Source organism: Tupaia chinensis, unplaced genomic scaffold, assembly GCF_000334495.1.
Source record: "Tupaia chinensis unplaced genomic scaffold, TupChi_1.0 Scaffold000070_1, whole genome shotgun sequence".
Classification (NCBI taxonomy): domain Eukaryota; kingdom Metazoa; phylum Chordata; class Mammalia; order Scandentia; family Tupaiidae; genus Tupaia; species Tupaia belangeri.
The window spans coordinates 5099462-5117732 of NW_006159530.1; the positions used below are offsets into that span (position 1 = coordinate 5099462).

General features: G+C 50.2%; 1 protein-coding gene across 1 annotated transcript in view; it reads right to left on the bottom strand.

Moving 5' to 3' along the window:
* Positions 1–17896, bottom strand: part of ALDH9A1 (aldehyde dehydrogenase 9 family member A1) — a gene marked incomplete at its 5' end in the record, with an annotated part of 28340 nt that extends 10444 nt beyond the window's left edge. The window contains 5 exon segments of the mRNA XM_014583634.2: positions 1899–2039; positions 3355–3551; positions 5477–5611; positions 6875–7004; positions 17751–17896. Coding sequence (XP_014439120.1) covers positions 1899–2039; positions 3355–3551; positions 5477–5611; positions 6875–7004; positions 17751–17896 — 749 coding nt within the window.
* Positions 17897–18271: the final 375 nt, after the last annotated feature.

Genomic DNA, 18271 nt, shown 5'->3' on the forward strand with positions numbered 1-18271 from the left:
GGCTTTAAACTCAAGCTGTGTGTGTGTGTGTGTGTGTGTGTGTGTGTGTGTGTGTGCACGCGCATGCCCAAAATCCTGAGAGGAGAATGGAGGAGAAGGGACTGCAGTAAGGCCATCCTCCTGGGGGTCGATTTCTCACTTTCCGCATTACTGTCTCTGTCTTTCTTGGGTGAGCACACGTGCCCTATGGCAAAAACCTAAAAGGAAAAAAAAAAAAAAGCTGTGTGTGTATGTATACATAGACACAATGGGATATTATTTAGCCTTTAAAAAGGAAGACAAGGACTAGCAGTTGGCATAATGGCTATGTCACTGGACTCCCATGTGGTTGACCGCAATTCGAGTCCCAGACCCAGTGGCTTAAACTCACACCAGGTGCGTGTGCGTGCGTGCCCAAGATCCTGAGAGGAGAATGGAGAAGGGATTGCGGCGTGACCATCCCCCCTGGGGATGATTTCTCGCTTTCTGTCTCTCTGTCTCTCTGGTGAGCACACACACCCTATAGCAAAAACCTCTCCAAAAAAAAAAAAAAAAAAGGAAGACATTCCGATAGATGCTACGACATGGATGAACCTCAAAGATATCATCGTAGGTGAAACAAGCCAGATGTAAAATCATAAATATTGTATGATTCCACTTAGAGGAGATGAGTCAAACTCACAGAGAGAGAAAGTAGAACAGTGGTCACGGGGACAGAAAGGAGGAAGGAGTGGGGAATTAGCAGGCACAGAGCTTCAGCGAGAGGCAATGAAAGAGTTCCCGAGACGGGGCCGGCAGGTGGTGTAGTGGGTACGGACTCCCACATGGCAGAACGAGGCTCGAATTCTAGATCTGGAGGCCTGACATTCACACCAGGCGCATGTGCACGCGTGCCCAGAAGCCCAGGAGGAGAATGGAGAAGGGACTGCGGCATGGCATCCCCCAGGAGGTGATTTCTCACTCTCCCTCTGTCTTTCTCTGGCAAGTGTACAAGCCCTATGGCAAAAACCTAAGAAGGAAACACAAAAAAGGAAAAAGCCCCAGAGAGGGATGGAGTGTGAAAGCACTTGATGCCCCTGAATTGTACACTTAACATTTTTGAAAATGGCAAATTCTGTTCTATTTTACCACATAAAAAAGGTTATAATACATACATGACTCACACAACTCAATAGCAAAACAGAAGGATGAACCTAACTAAAAATGAGCACAGGGCAGAGCGAGCCAGTCACATGGCAGTAGAACACGGTGCTCTGCAAGCTGACACACTCAGGGAGGTTCCCGGTTTGCACCTGGAGACCCGCGTCAGCACTCCTGGCCGGTGCAGGCCTGGGGTCCGTGCGGGGCTGAGGCCGTGAGTGATCATGGTGTCAAGACCCATTGGGGGTGCTGTCTTCCTCTCTCTCTCCCTCATGAAAGAAGTAAATAAAACTTAAAAAATAAATAAATAAATAAGAGTTTAAACAAAATGGGAAGGCCACCGTGGCATGGTGGTTAAGGCAACTAGATCCCACATGGCCAATGGCATAGTTCACGTCCCAGACCCTGCTTGAAAAACGAACTGGGCGTGTGCGCCCGAAATCTCCAAACGGAGCAGAAACTGCAGTGTGACCATTCCCCATGGGGATCCCCCCTCTTCCTCTCTCTCCCTCTTTCAGGCTGTCTCTGGTGAGCACACACACCCTCTGGCAAGTGAGAAAAAGTCATTTACCATGCACACGTGTGTGAAGACAGATGAAGAGGATGATAGATACAATAAACGTTAGTATCTGAGGACTCTTATTCAAGGGCATGTGGAAATTCTCGGTAGCCTATGTGCAACTTTCTGCATGTCTGAAGGTATCTCACAGCGCCGCGAGTTACAGCGTGCGGTCAGGTGAGGTGGCAGGTCGTGGAGCCTCTCCCGGGACGGCACGCACCTGGCCCTGCGTGAGGAAGTTGGCCATCAGCGCCCCCTTCACGGCATTCTCCATATCGCAGTCCGCGAAGATGATCAGTGGGGATTTGCCTCCGAGTTCCAAAGTGACCGGTTTGATTCCTCGAGCCGACATCTCCATGATCTGACGGAACAAGGAGGAAGCATTCAGGACGCAGCACAGACCACACCCCACTGTCGGCCGCCCGACCGCTGGGGGTCACAGAACTGCGTGGCCTGCACTGCCTTCTCTTCTCGTCAATATGCTTTGCCCTTGGTCTACTTAAAATACCCTTTTCCAGAAAACTGAAGAGAAGGCAGGGGCCTGTGCCCAATGTTCTGAAGCGGCAGTTCAGTTTAAAATATTGCCAGTTCAAGAGACCACTGATACACATGTTTATACAGCCAGAAATTCTTTTTTATTACTTTCACTGTGTTCTAGGCTGACCACTCAGAACACAAATTAAGGTCAAAATAATGCATGGGGCTCAGCAGGTGGCATGGTAGTTAAGTCTCTGGACTCCCACCTGGCTGACGGTAGTTTAAGTCCTGGTTTTGGCAGCCTGAAATTCACACTGGGTGCATGTGTGTACATGCTTAAAGTCCCTGGAGGAGAAGGGACTGTGGAGTGGCCATCCCTCTGGGGCTGATTCTCACTTTCCCTCTCTCGCCTTCTGGTGAGTGCAAATATCCTATGGCAAAAATTTAAACAAGGAATACAATTAAAAAGTGATGGGGACCAGTAGGTGGCGTGGTGGTTAAGGCACTGGACACTCCCACATGGCTGACCACGGTTCAAGTCCCGGACCTGCTGGCTTGCTTTCTCCATTTTTCTTCTCTCTTTCTTCTCTGTTTCCATCTCTCTCTGGTCAAATTAAAATTAATGGATAAATACATAAAATTAAATAATTTTTAAAAGAATTATTTGTTTAATTTTTAAAGAATTGTTTATTTAATTTTATGTATTTATCCATTAATTTTAATTTGACCAGAGAGAGACAGACAGAGAGAGAGAGAAAGTGAGAAAGCTAGCCACCAGGTCTGGGACTCAAACTGTGGTCAGCCAGTTGGGAGTCGAGCTCCTTAACCACCATGCCACCTGCTGGCTCCAAATAAATCTTTTTTTAAAAAAAAGATGAATCTGAACTACACTGAGTACACACTCTTCCTGAATACATAAAGCCAGGTCACCAGCAGTGCAGGTGGCAACCAGCCCTGCTCACTCGAGCGTCCCTCTGCAGGCAGGAGTGGCCCTCCAGAGCCCTGGGGCGTCACACCAACCACCCTGAGTGTGTTCGCATCTCCTACAGGAACTGCAGGCCTTCGCCTAGTAAAGCCCTCCATCCCCTTCCCAGTGCGAGCCGGGCAGCATCAGAAGCCAAGCTCCCAGACAGGCTCTGGGTAGGGCTGGCTCTGCTGTACCCAGGGGCCACCCGTTACCCCACACGGGCACACCTCACCTTCGAGCCAGTGGACACGCTTCCGGTGAAGGAGACTTTGGCCACGTCGCGATGCTGACACAGAAACTGGCCTGTGGCGGCCCCGCCCTGCACCACGTTGAAGAGCCCGGGAGGCACTCCGGCCGCCGTGTAGATCTCGGCCAGCAGCAGCGCAGAGACCGGTGTGAAGGGAGACGGCTTGAAGACCATGGCGTTCCCTGCACAGACCCGACACGGACAGACACGGGGCTGCCGATCCACGGGCCAGGACTAGGGGACAGCTCAGGAGAGCTTCGGCATCGCCCGCTCCCCCAGCAGGTCCCAGACCAGAGCCGGCAGAGGGGAGTACAGGGCTTGCCCTTCTCAGGGGCTCTTCTCGTTAAAAGGTCTCAGACCACACGCTGGCCCAGTCTCAAACGGTAATGCCTGGCGTCTGCTCGTCCGGGCCGCCTCAACACGTGTGACAGCCTGTGACGCAGGCATGGGTTGCGGGCAGCTGGATTCCCCGTGGCTGACTGCAGGTTTGAGTCCTGGACCCAGAGGTTGAAAAGTATGCCGGTACACATGCCTATGTGCCCAAAATACTCAGAAGAGAATGGAGGGGGAGGAGGAGGGGTTATGGCGTGGCCATCCCCTGGGGCATGATTTCTCGCTTGCTCTCTGTCTCTCCAGCAAGTGCACATGCCCTATAGCAAAAATCTCTTTCCAAGAAAAAATATAAATAAATAACAAAATAAATAACCACCATGCTGGCATGGTGGTTAAGATGCTGGGTCCGCACACGGCCAGCCGCGATTTGAGTCTCGCACCCTGATGGCTTGCTTTCTCACTTTCCCTCTGTCTCTCCCTGATGACTATAGTAAGTTAAAAAATAATAACAACAAATTAAAAAAGAATTCCTTCTCTTTAAGAGAGACTTTTACTATAGGGTGCACGGAGCAACAGAAAGTGAGAAATCCCCCAGGGAGGATGGCCACTCTGCAATCCCTCGTCCATTCTCCTCTTGGAATCTTGGGCACACAAGCAGGCACAAGCGCGCACATGCGCGTGCGCACACACACGCCTGGTGTGAGTTTCAAGCCTCTGGGTCTGGGACTCGAACCACAGTCAGCCATGTGAGAATCCTGTTAAATAACCATTACACCATCTGCTGGTCCCAATAAATAATTCTTAAAAAAAAAAAAAAAGAAAAGAAAAAGAAGGACAAGGCGGGCCGAGCAGGTGGCGTGATGGTTAAGGCACTGCACTGGACCCCCACATGGCCAACTGCAGTTTAAGTTTCAGACCAGGTGGTTTGAAAAACCACACCAGGCTTTGTATGTGCACGCCCAAAATACTGAGAGAAGGGAGGAGAAAGGACTGTGGCATGGCCATTCCCCGGGGGGTCATGTCTCCCTTCCCTTCTCTCTGTCACCAACTCTCTCCTCTCTGGTGAGCACATGTGCCCTATGACAAAATAAGTAAGTAAATAAATAAGATAAGAAAACTTATTTGAGAGATTTCTGCTATAGGGCGTGTGTTCTTGCTAGAGGGAGAGAGACAGAAAGCAAGAAATCATCCCCCCCCCCAAAGGGGATGGCCACGCTGCAATCCCTTCTCCTCTATTCTCCTCTCGGGATCCTGGGCACGCACGCACACGCGCCCGGTGTGTTTAAACCACCGGGTCCGGGACTCAAACCACAGTCAACTATGTGGGAGTCCAGCACTGACACCATTACACCATCTGCTGGTTCCAGGAAACTGTTTTTATGTCAACTGGCCGAAGTTTCTCTGGGGCAGCCTTGAAGAAGGGAGCCAACCTGCGCCCCCAGGAAGGCCCGCTCCCAGGCGCTGCCTCCTACACGGACGCTCCTCTCCAGGAGGGAACACTTACAAGCAGAACGATCTAGTCCAGCCCCACAGGAAAAGACAGCCGACTCCTCCTCCCACACATACGGCTACATGAGGTCAGTATAAACGGGCTACCTGCACGGTCTGTGCCGCTGATGGCCAGCCAGCCCTCTGAGGGTGAGGCAGTGCCATGGAACCGTGTCCTCCGAGGCCCTGGCTGGCCCAGAGCGGGCCCCTCTGACTCGCAGAGCGTGACTGCAGAGAGGTGAGGGGACAGACCCAGGTCTCACCGGGAGGAATGACTCATTCTTACCACAAGCCAACGCTGGGGCCGACTTCCAGGAGGCGATCTGAAAGGGGTAGTTCCAGGCGCCAATGCCCACGCACACCCCCAGGGGTTCTCTTCTGGTGTAACCAAAGGATCCACCTGGGAGCTGAATGTGTTCACCTGGGGAGACGGGGGGACCAAAGGGAAACAAGTCTGCCTCCCGGACCCAGCCAGCCCCCCGCTCCCAGCTCCCACCGCCCCCTCCCCCCAGCCACCTGCCGGTCCAGCACTGCCCGCTCTGCCGTTCTCTGGCCGTTCCAGCCTCCCTGTTCTGTAACTGACACACAGGTGGGAGGAGGTCTCCACAGCAGCAGAGGTCACGGACCCCAGAAGCTCAGACCCCCAGCTCACCAGGGCCCTCCTGGGCCCTACGACCACCCAACTCAAATTGGACTGAACTTTATAATACAATCAGCAGGGAATTTCTCGCTAAATAGGTAATACTAGTAAATCAGGGGCCTTCAAAAAATGTATGGGAAAACATACTATAAAAAAGATTACGGGGCAAACTGGTGCAGTAGTAGTTTAGGCACTCGATCCTACATGGCACACTGCACAGTTCAAGTCCTGGATCCAGCAGCTTGCAAACACGCTGGGTGCATGTGCGTGTGTGCCCAACATCCCGAGGGAAGAATGGAGAAGGGATTGCACTGCAGTATGACCATTCTCCTGGGGGCGGGGGGTTTCTCACTTTCCCTCTCTCTGTGTCTCTCTCCAGCGATCACACATGTCCTGTGGTAAACTAAAATGAAAAATAAATAAACAAACAACTGTACATAGATTTTTGTTTCTTTTTCTTTTGAAAGGTTTTTGCTATAGGGCGCGTGCGCTTGACAGAGAGAGAGACATAGAGACAGAAAGCGAGAAATCATCCCCCAGGGGGGATGGTCACGCTGCAATCCCTTCTCCTCCATTCTCCTCCTGGGATCTTGGGCATGCACGCACACGTGCCCGGCGTGAGTTTTAAGCCACCGGGTCCGGGACGCGAACCGCAGTCGACTACGTGGGAGTCCAGCGACATAGTCATTACATTAACTGCTGGTTCCCAACTGTATATAGATTTCAAAAAAATTTAAGTCCACTTTCCACGAACCTGCTGAGGTCCCTTCCCGTGACGGGCTGATTCCTGCGAGAACGGTTTTCAGCCCTCTGGTCTGCAGCTCGGGTCCATGCCAGCAGCACTGCCGGCATCCTCGTCCCCTCCTTACCCCACCCGGCAAGGGGGAGCAATCATCTCTGCTTTAGATAAAAGAGCTCCTAGACCACCCAGGTAGGGGTGATGAGCCCAGGATTTGAACCAGGCCTGTCCTAACTCCTAAACCCTTCCCGTCACCACTGGGCCCTGCAGCCTCCTCAGCAGGCCGGATGGCCAGACAGGCTCACCCGCCATGGAGCCGGCCAGGCCCGCGTAGTACTCCAGGCACTGCCAGGATGTGTCGATGTCCAGGCGCGCCTCGAAGACGGACTTGCCGTTGTTGATGGTCTCCAGGGCGGCGATCTCATCCTTCCGCTCCTTGGGGTGAAAGCAGACCGAGGATTACGGCATATCACGGTGCGGCTCAGCGCATTCCACGCGCAAACGGAATATGCCGCTCTGTGTTGAAAGATCGAGACAGCTTGCTCTTTACACGGAGATAAAGGAACGGCGGAGCTCCGCGGGGAAGAGGGGTGACCGCCTACCGCTAAAGACAGCCCCGCTCTGCCCCTCACGTGAATTAACTGACAAAGACTTAAAGTACAACCTCCGTTCTGCATTAGCTAGAAAAAGACCCTTTTGAGAAATGCACGCCTGTGCACGCGTGTATAAGCATGTACACGTGTGCACACACACAGGAAGAGAGCGCAGCCCCGAGGCAGGTCACACGATAGCCCACATACGACTGGCGTGTAGGAGGCTTTAGCACCTGGCCTCTCCACCCTCAGAGAGCTTGTTCTCGTCCAGTGTCTCCCACGCCACGGCACCACCGATGCCACTCTCTGGGTACAACGGCTCTGCAGGCTGAGCCACGGGGACGGGGTCTGGGGAACCTCCTGTGACCCCCGGCCAGCTGAGGCTGGGTGAACTGTGGTGTGAAGACCCACTGGGGCTCTAATTCTCTTTCTTGATTGCTTGTGAAAGAAATAAGTAAAACAATACCTTTGTTTTGTTTTGTGCTGTTTTAGGTTTCTGCCACAGGGTGTGTGTACTTGAAGGAGACAGAGGGGGGAAGTAAGAATCAAACTCCAGGGCAGACGGCCACGCCCCATCCCTCCTCCTCCATCCTCTCAGGACGGTGGCATGCGTCCGGGGTTGGGTCCAGAACTCAAACCGTGAGTGGTTGGCCACGTGGGATCCAGTACCTTAACCACCACGCTACCTGCTGGCCCCGAAATGCCATTTAAAGACTGTTTCTAGTTCTAGTCTCTACAACTTACTTAGGGTAGAGACCTCTAGTCCAGGCATGAGTTAGAGATTCAGAAATTCCAACCTAAATAGAAAAGCTAAGTAATGCCTTTCTTTGTCCTAAAGAATATAAAAGAATTGAATACGTAAGAAATAGACCATTGCTATTATGAACCCCATTTAAAATAAATACAGGGTGCATATCAGAACATACGTAGGGGCCAGCAGGTGGCATGGTGGTTAAAGGTGCTGGATTCCCACATGGCCAACCATGGTTCAAATCCCGGATCTGGCAGCTTGCTTTCTCACTTTCTCTCTCTCTCTCACTCTCTCTCTCTCTCTCACTCTGTCCCTTTCTGGTCGAATTGAAACAAATGAATAAATAAATAGATAAATAAAGTTAAATAAAATAATTCTTGAAAAAAAAATACGTAGACGAGGAATCAAGCAATTGACAAGAAGCAAAATTCCCTTGCTCAAACTGATAAGCAGTAATGCTGACCAGAAGCACGACAGATCCGATAGAAACTAACACACCTACCCACAGTCCAAGGCTCAGAAAACGTGGGAGCAGGACGATGAGAACCAGCATGAAATACGTGTTGAACAAGGACCGTCTGACAGCGAGACCCGGACATGGCAATTTCACAAAGACCAGAGCTATGAAGTGCTTCGATTCATTCATTCCCACGTTCACTTCTCTCTCTCTCTCTCTTTTTAAAGTTTTCTTTTATAAAACATTTATTTGGGACCAGCAGATGGAGTAATGGTTATATTGCTGGACTCCCACTTAATTGACTGCAGTTCGAGTCCCGACCCAGTAGCTTAAACTCATGCCGGGTGCATGTGCGTGCATGCCCAAAATCCCGAGAGGAGAATGGAGGAGAAGGGATGGTGGCATGGCCATCCTCCCTGGGGAGTGACTTTTTTGCTTTCTGTCTCTCTGTATCTCTTCGGTGAGCACACGTGCCCTATAGCAAAACTCACTCTAAAAATTTTTGTTTGTTTGTTTATTTTGGTTTTCAAGCCATCGGGTTCAGGACTCGAACCATGGCAGGCCATGTAGGAATCCAGTGCTTTCACCACCACGCCACCTTCTGGCCTGCCCCATGTTCATTTCTGAGGAAACGAGCACTCATCCTGTCTTACCCTTCCAGGGCTTACTTCTAGAAGGGGAATTAGCACCGCCTCCTCGTTCCGACTCTGCATTCGCACAACTTCTCAACGTCCCCTTGTTCCCAGTGCACTGTCGCTACCGTGCAAGTGTGAGCGTGGGATACAGACGTCCCCCATGACACTGGGCCCCCGCCCCACCCTGCAGCCCAGTGGCCCAGACTGGTGTCCTTCCAGATGAAAGGTGAAAAGCAAAGGGCAGGTGCTGACCTCTCCTTTGACCTCGGCCCCGAGCAGGCCCTAGTGCCCAGTTTTATAAAACAGTGCACGAGCAGACACACTGAGCCCCTTGCGGGCCCGAGCCCCTGCCCTGTCCGCAGGCAGGGCGAGGGAGCATGCCCACACTTCAGTGCACGGACTCGCTCCTACACTGAGCTCCAGGGACCTCAGGCTCGCTGTAAAGCCGTTCTGAGGCTGTCTCTCATCTGTCCCGTGGGTATTATAACAGCTACATCTCACGATGCGATTTCGAAATAGACATCTTCAGAGAGGGTGATTTGTTCACGTTCAAATGCAGCTTAAATGAAACACTCTCTTAACGTAATAATCCGCCTTCTCCTTCCCTATCAGTAGATTCACCAAAACAACATCTGAACAATGACCTGTTCCCAGTGCGCTAATTAAACACAATCATGTACCCAAAGCACCTGGCACAGGAAGGGAGGGAGGGAGAAATAAATTGCAATACAGCCATTAAATGCTAAAGACAAAAGCACAAGAGGAGACTGAAGGCGCTGGGCTCCCACCTGCCAATGTGGTGGCTCAAATTCCACACCTACAGGGCGCATATGCAGGTGTACCCAAATCCTCAGAGAAGGGGCTGCAGTGTGTGTGGTATGGCGTGGCACGGCCATCTCCCCTGGGGGCTGATTTGTCACTTTTCCTCTCTCTGTCTCTTGTCTCTCACTGGTGAGCGCATATGCCCTATGGCAAAAAGTCTTTAAAAAAAAAAAGCACAAGAAGCCATAAAGACAAAGGGATACCCCCAACCCAGAAGTGCAGGGAGAGTGCTGCATGGCTGGGGGAGGCGAGTGGGCAGGGGAGCCGGGCTCTGCGTGTGGAGAGGCAAGAAGAGGCGGCTGTAGAAGCAAGGGCCCGGCCAGGAAGGGCCTGCTGGGGCATCATGTACCAGGGTGAGCTCGAGGTCCATGTGTAGGAGTCACTCTGGAGGCCACGCGTGGGACACATCGAGCAGGCCAGGGCTGGAGGTGAGCGGAGACCACAGACAGATGCTTTGCTTTACTCAAACGGCACCGTCAGAGTTGTTCGTTTTTTTGGAGAGGTTTTGCTATAGGGCACGTGCACTCACCAGACAGACAGAGAGAGACAGAGAGACGGAAAGCGAGAAATCACCCCCCAGGGGGGGATGGCCACATCGCAATCCCTTCTCCTCCATTCTCCTCTCGGGATCTTGGGCACGCATGCACACGTGCCCGGCGTGAGTTTTAAGCCACCAGGTCCGGGACACGAACCGTGGTCAACTACATGAGAGTCCAACGACACAGCCATTACGCTAACTGCTGGTCCCAGAGTTGTTCATTTTTTTGAGAGAGAGATATTTTTGCTACACGGTATGTGTATTTGCCAGAGAGAGAGAGAGACAGAAAAACAGAAAGCAAGAAATAGTCTCCCAGGAGGGGTGGCCTTCTCCTCCGTTCTCCCCTCGGGATCTTGGACATGCACACACACGTGTGCCTGGTATGAGTTTCAAGCCTCCGGGTCCAAGACTCGAACCGCAGTCTACTATGTGGGAGTCCAGCAATGTAACCATTTCACCATCTGCGGGTCCCAGGGTCGTCACAGTTTTAAAGAACGGTCTCCCTCTCCTTTTATGCCAAACGACAGCTACTTTCAGGAGACGCTGACTGAAACATGCCTGGGTCCCAGAGACAAAGTCTCCACAAGTCTATAAACGTACCAAAGGGTCCGAAGTAGAAATGGGAACATCTGACTACTGAACACACGGGGAGACGCCCGCTCCCCCCACAGTGCGCTTCCAGCCCAGACGGAGGGGCAGGACCCGGATCTCCTCTCACCTTACGTGTGTGCAGAGTGGGTGACACACAGCCGACCTCGGAGGCCGGGATCTCAGCGCAGCGACCCCCAGAGGGAGGGAGAGCGACGCCGCAGCCCTGCGACTGCTGCAGCCTCCTCTTTGAGGGCCAGAGCAGGAGGGCAGACCCCAAATAAGGGAGACGGGGCGCTCAGGGAACAGAGGAGTATGAAGAGAGCACCCACGCAGAGGTGTGCCGAGAGCGGCCTAGTACGGGGGAGGAGCCTGGCCACGGCCCAGCAGGAGCTGCCCAGGAGAGGGTCAGACAATCCCCAGAATGCACTCGGGGGCTGCACGTCACTCCTGCTCCCCAAGCCAGGGGGAGAAAAGCCAGTGCTCACTCAGGGCCGGGTGGCCTGCGTGCGCCCAAGCCGGGGGGAGAAAAGCCTCTCTACTGCACGGAGCTGGGTTAAGCAGTCAGGGGCATTTAGACAGGGGACAAAATGAGTTGTTATAAAAGCTCTAAACAGAACTTGACTGTGTCCCAAAACAAAGCTCAAAAATGTTGTTTTAAGGTTTTTGCATAGGGCGCATGTGCTCACCAGAGACAGAGACAGTGAGAGGGAAAGATAGAAATCACCTCCCGGGCAGAATGGCCACGCTACATTCTCTTCTCCGCTCTCCTGGGATTTGGGGCATGTGCATGCATGTGCCTTGTGTGATTTTTCAAGCCACCAAGTCCAGGACGCAAACAGCGGTGGGCCAGGTGGGAGTCCTGGGCCTTAACTACCATGCTACCTGCTGGTCCCTCAAAAACATTTTCTAAAACACAAAAATATTCAGTACCCAGCAACATGGACTCCACTAGTGATTCACTAGTGATGAAAACTCACCAGGTAATGGTAACACACACACCACGAGGCACTCCACATGGGAAGGATCCGGTTCATGCCCGGAGACCTCCCTGGGTGCACATGACCTGGGGCCGGCTCAGGCGAGGGGGAGCTACCCCATCAAGATGCTGTGAGGTGCTATCTATCTCTGTCTGCCTGTTTCTCTCCCCGCATCTCTCTTGCTCTTAGAAGAAATAAACTTTAAAAAAAAAAAAAAAAAAATCCCTTAAAAAGTAGGAAAATACTACATTTAACCAGGAGGAAAAACTCATCAATAGATGCAGATCCGGAAATAATCGATGACGGAACTGGTAACGAGGACTCGGAAGTTAGTACAGTTATGTCCCACGTGTTCAAGAAGGCACAGAGAACACAGCACGTGAAGGAGAAACACAGGACACACACGGATCAAGACCCGACTTGAACGCCTACAGGGTAATGTCGGTGGGTAACATGGACGGCAAATTAGACACTGTAGAACAGAAGCTTGGTAACTGAAGTCATAACAACGGAAGTTACCCAAAATAACACACAAACTGAAGGGAAATGAAGACAGAATGGAGTGCCCCTTGGGGCTGGAGTGTAACTGGAGTGTTTGTGTAACTGGAGTCCTAAAGGTAAAGAGAGAGAAAAAGGAATAGGAAAATACGTCTGAAGAAATAGTGGCCAACATTTTCCCAAATTTAATGAAACTATAAACTATAGACTCAGGAAGATCAATAAACCTAAAGCAAAGAAACTATAAAGAAAAATGCACCAAAAAATCATAATCCAATTGCTTAAAATCAGGCCAGCTCCACAGTACAACGATGCTCTGCTCCAGAGGAGCTGGATTCCACATGGCAGTCATGGTTCAAATCACAGCCGGCCAGCCCGAAGCACACCAGGCACACGCACAAATGCCCGGGATGAGAGGTGGGAGGACTTGGAGCACACTCCGCAGAGGGTGCTCCTCCCTCTCCCCCTGTGCCATGTGTGCACACAGGCTCTATCATGAATAAAGAAAAAGCTGCTTGAAACCAGAGCTAAGCACAAGAGTCTTAAAACAGCCAGTTTTGGGGGGGATGATGCACGTGGCACAGAGAAACAAAAACAGAATGAAAGCAGAACACAGACGAGAGACAATGGAGCAACTTCCTTAAAGACTGAGAGAAAACAGTCAAAAATGAAAGTAAGGAGCAGCAGGCGGTGTGGTGGTTAAGGCACTGGACGCTCACATGCCTGAGCTCTCTCTCTCTGACTCTCAGATGTGTATACGTGCCCTGTAACAAATTTAAAATAATAATGATGACAAACGATATAAAAAATACTTTTAAAAAATGAAAGTAAAGATTTCTTCAGACACATAAAATCTGAAGGAATACCTAAAGAAATGCTAAATGGGTGGGAGGGGGCAGGCAGCAGGAGGCATGGTGGATAGAGGCACTGGACTCCACTGGGTGACCACAGTTCAAGTCCCGGACCTGGTGGCTTGCTTTCTCACTTTCCCTTTCTCTCTCTCTGGTCAAATTAAAAAGAATAGTAATAACAAATGGAACTAAGTAAGTAAATAAACAGATAATTCTTTAAAAAAAAAAAAAGATAAATGCTAAATAGAGACCAGCAGATGACATAATGGTTACATCACTGGACTCCCACACAGTCAACTGCAGTTCGAGCCCTGGACCCAAAGGCTTAAACTCACTCCGCGCACGTGTGCATGCCCAAGATCCGGAGAGGAGAATGGAGAAGGGATTGAGGCGTGGTCATCCCCCCAGGAGGTGATTTCTCACTTTCTATTTCTGTCTCTGTCTCTCTAGCAAGCTCGCATACCCTAAAGCAAAAATCTCCCTTAAAAAAAAAAAAAGTAGGGCCAGCAGGTAGCATAGTGGTTAAGGCATTGGACTCACACATGGTTGACTATAGTTCGAGTCCTGGACTTGGTGACTTAAAAATCACGCTGGGCTTGTGTGCATGCGTACCCAACAATCCTGAGAGAAGAATAGAGAAGGGATCGCAACATGGCCATCCCCCTGGGCAGTGATGTCTTGCTTTCTGTCTCTCTGTCTCTCTGTCTCTCCACCAGGCACATGAGCCCTACAGCAAAAATTAAAAAAAAAAAAAAAAACCTCTTAAAAAAATGCTGAATAATTCCTTCAAGCAGGAGAAAATAAGAGCAGATAGACCTGAGTCTACACAAGGAATAAAGAGCACCAGAAATGGTGAGCACATGATGAAGTAAATTTTTACCTTATTTTTTAAAATCTTTTTTAAAAAGACCATTGTTTATGGTTAAAAATAGAAGCAGCGGGACCAGCAGTAGCGTAATGGCTATGTTGCTGGACTCCCATGTGGTTGACCACGGTTTGAGTCCTGGACCCAGTGGCTTAAACTCACGCCAGGCACGTGTGCGTGCGTGCCCAAGATCCCGAGAGGAAAATGGAGGAGAAGGGATTGCGGTGTGACCATCGCCCCTGGGGGTGATTTCTCGCTTTCTGTCTCTATGTCTCTCTCTGTCTTTCTGACAAGCGCACGCGCCCTATAGCAAAAACCTCTCCAAAAAAAAAAAAAAAATAGAAGCAGCAAAGAGCTGCAGATCTTGATTAACTAGAAAAATCAGTAAAAGAAACAGCCGAGGGCTTTTACGACTGCAGGATGTGGTCAGAGGGTGGGCTCAGTTCCATTACGGAGTAATTTTGGCTGAAAGCAGGGCCCGCACACGATCAACAGACCAGTGCTCAGGAGAAAGGAAGTGGCACGTTCCTGGTCACAAAACACACATCAGTATTGGGACCAGCAGTTAGTGTAATGGCTATGTCACTGAACTCCCATGTAGCTGACTGCGGTTCGAGTCCTGGACCCGGTGGCTTAAACTCACGCTGGGCACGTGTGCGTGCGTGCCCAAGATCCCGAGAGGAGAATGGAGGAGAAGGGACTGCAGTGTGGCCGTCTCCCTGGGGAAAGATTTCTCTCTTTCTGTCTCTCTGTCTCTCCGGTGAGCACATGTACCCTGTAACAAAAATCCAAAAAAAAAAAAACAAAAAAAATGATCAGGATTAATAAGCCATTTCAGGCCAGCCAGTAGTATGGCAGTTAGGGCGGTTGGATCCCACATGGCCAACTGCATGGTTTGAGTCCTGGGCCCAGTAGTTTGAAAAACACATAGACACAGATGCTCAAAATCCTGAAAGGAGGGAGAAATGGAGAAGGGAGTGCGCGTGACCAGGGCCCGGAAGTGCCTTCTCTCTGTCTCTGTGAGTGTGCATATCCTCCGCCAAATTAAAACAATCCACAAAAAGTCAGTTCATGACAAAAGGGCCAGATCTGAAGGAAACAGCAACCCCGCATGCTCATGCACTAGGAAAAATGAAGGACAAATTAAAATAAGAAGTTGTCAGCTCTGAGCTATCCTCTCTAGCCTACCAAATTAAACATAAATGTTTATGCCAGCTGCGGTGGCTCAGAGGTAACACAGGGCTCCACACTCTGAAGCCATGTGGGGAGGTCCTGGGTTCGAGTCCTAAGGCCTCCCTGTACACACCAGGCATGCACAGGTACCCACCATCTTCACGGGCTGAGGCTGGGGTGGATCAAGGTCTAAGGACCCTGCTAGAGAGCCTGGATCCCCTCTCTCATGGAAGAAAGAAAGAAATACAAATAAATAAAACAAATGTTTGACAAGAGAGTAAAATACTTTACTGGGAGAAAATTGTCCATGAATATATATATATTTTTGCTACAGGGCACATGCGCTCGCCGGAGAGACAGAAAGTGAAAAATCACCCCCAGGGAGATGGCCACAATCCCATCTCCTCTGCTCTCCTCTCGGGATCTTGGGCACGCATGTACACGTGCCCGGTGTGAGTTTCAGCCACTGGGTCCAGGACTTAAACTGCAGTCAACCACATGGGAGTCCAGGGATGTAACCATTACACCACTTCCATGAATATTTGGACATTTGTTCACATCTGTTTGGACTTCCTTTCTTTCTTTTATTTTAAAGATTTATTTATTTAACTTTATTTATTATTATTTATTAAATTTGCTATAGGGCACATATACTCACCAGAGAGAGAGAGAAAAGAAAAAGTGAGAAAGCACGCCGCCAGGTCTGGGACTCGAACCTTGGTTGGCCAGGTGGGAGTCCAGTGCCTCAACCATTTCTAAGCAAAGGACACTGGCAAACTGATTAAACAGCAAAAGCCTCAGAAGACAGAAACAGTACGTCCTTAAAGATGGAGACCTCTGAAGGGACATGAGATGTAACACCCTCCCCGTCCTGCTCAGAGACATCACGTACATTCCAGGGCAGGAACCCTAGTGGAACGGCCCCTCGCAATCCTGGACAGCTTGGCTTCATGAGTAACTCCTCTCTGCAGAGACAGGTGGCTGATGTCCCTGCAGCCCTCCCTAGGCTGGGTCCTCTCGGGCTCCTCTCCTGTGGTGCGCCCCACTGCACGCACACGGTAACTCCTGCTCTCCTGCACTGCCCATGGGGTGTGGGGCTGAGGGACTAGGGCTAAAGCTGATGGTCCAGATGCCGTACTTTGCTGTAATAAATCTTCTTTTTCTCTAAGCCAAAAAGCCTCCTGTCTCCTGTCAGAATACGTATTCACTGGGGGGGTGGGGGTGGGGTCCTCAAAAACCTCATGGAAAATGCATTGTTATGAAAAAACTCTGCATAAATTTCTAATTTTTCGCACCAAAGTAAACTCACATTGGGGTCAGCACGTGTTGTGGTGTTTAAGGTGATGAATTTCCACGTGGCCAACTGTGGTTTGAACCCCAGACCCGGGGGCTGGGAATCACGCCAGGAGCATGTGCGTGAGAAAGGACTGCAGTGTGGTCATCCCTCCGGGGCAGTGTTTCACCTCCCCTCTGTGAGTCAGCCCATGCGCTCGCTCTATGACGAAAACCAAAGAGCCGCCAGAAGAAACAGTAAAAAGGAAACAAGTAACAAACATGGTTTAAAAAGAGGAGACAAAGATGGTGTGGAGGTTATTTACTTATTAGATAAATAATTTATAAATAAATAATTTAATAAATACATAACCTACATGGCTGACTTTGTAGTTCAAGTCCCAGACCCAGAGCCTTGAGAAACACGCTGGGCGCACCACGTGGCCAACTGTGGTTTGAACCCCAGACCCGGGGGCTGGGAATCACGCCAGGAGCATGTGCGTGAGAAAGGACTGCAGTGTGGTCATCCCTCCGGGGCAGTGTTTCACCTCCCCTCTGTGAGTCAGCCCATGCGCTCGCTCTATGACGAAAACCAAAGAGCCGCCAGAAGAAACAGTAAAAAGGAAACAAGTAACAAACATGGTTTAAAAAGAGGAGACAAAGATGGTGTGGAGGTTATTTACTTATTAGATAAATAATTTATAAATAAATAATTTAATAAATACATAACCTACATGGCTGACTTTGTAGTTCAAGTCCCAGACCCAGAGCCTTGAGAAACACGCTGGGCGCATGTACGTGCATGCCCAAAATCCCGAGAGAAGGCACTGCAGTGCGGTGATTGCCTCTGGGGGGTGCTTTCCCTTGCCCTGTGTACACACCACTGTACCAATGAACAAGTAAAAAAAAAAAAAAAGGAGGAGGAGACAGGCCACAAAGAGCATACTGTAATTCGAAAACAAAGACAGCAAGGAAGCCCTGCCAAGGTGGCTGTCCAGAGCCCAGATCCGGCAGAACCACAAGCTCGCGTCACACACAGGGTGAGCGTGGGGAATGTTTTCCCATTTCTCACAAACACTAAAGCGCAAATCCTCGCAGTTCAGAACTCTCAGAGCAATGTAAGAGGGGCCTTCTGGACGGAAATAAACAAAACCATACCCTTATTATCCTGGCAGCCTCCAAAAGAATTCGGCAACGCTCCATGCCAGATTTCCTGCTCCAGATTTTAAAGGCAGCCTTTGCATTTTGAACAGCCAGATTTACTTCCTTTTCTCCCGAACACGTGAAAGTACCTATCACTCGGCCTGGAAAGAGAGGACAAGTCAGTTTTAGCTCAAGCTCCTGCTACACAGTTAAATAAAATACTGTGTTTCAACATGCTCTTAGGGATTCACTAACTTGTTTATTTTTAAGGGAGAGATTTTTTTTACTATAGGGCGTGTGTACTTGCCAGAGAGAGAGACAGAAAGTGAGAAATCACCCCCCACCCAGCGCCACAACCCCTCTTCCTCCATTCTCCTCTTTGGATTTTGAGCCTGCACATACACACGCCTGGCATGAGTTTTAAGTTGCCAGGTTCAGCATTTAAACCTTGGTCAACTATGTGGGAGTCCAGCAATGTAACCATTACATAATCTGCTGGTCCCTCCTGTTTAAATTAGTTAATTTTTAAAAATCTG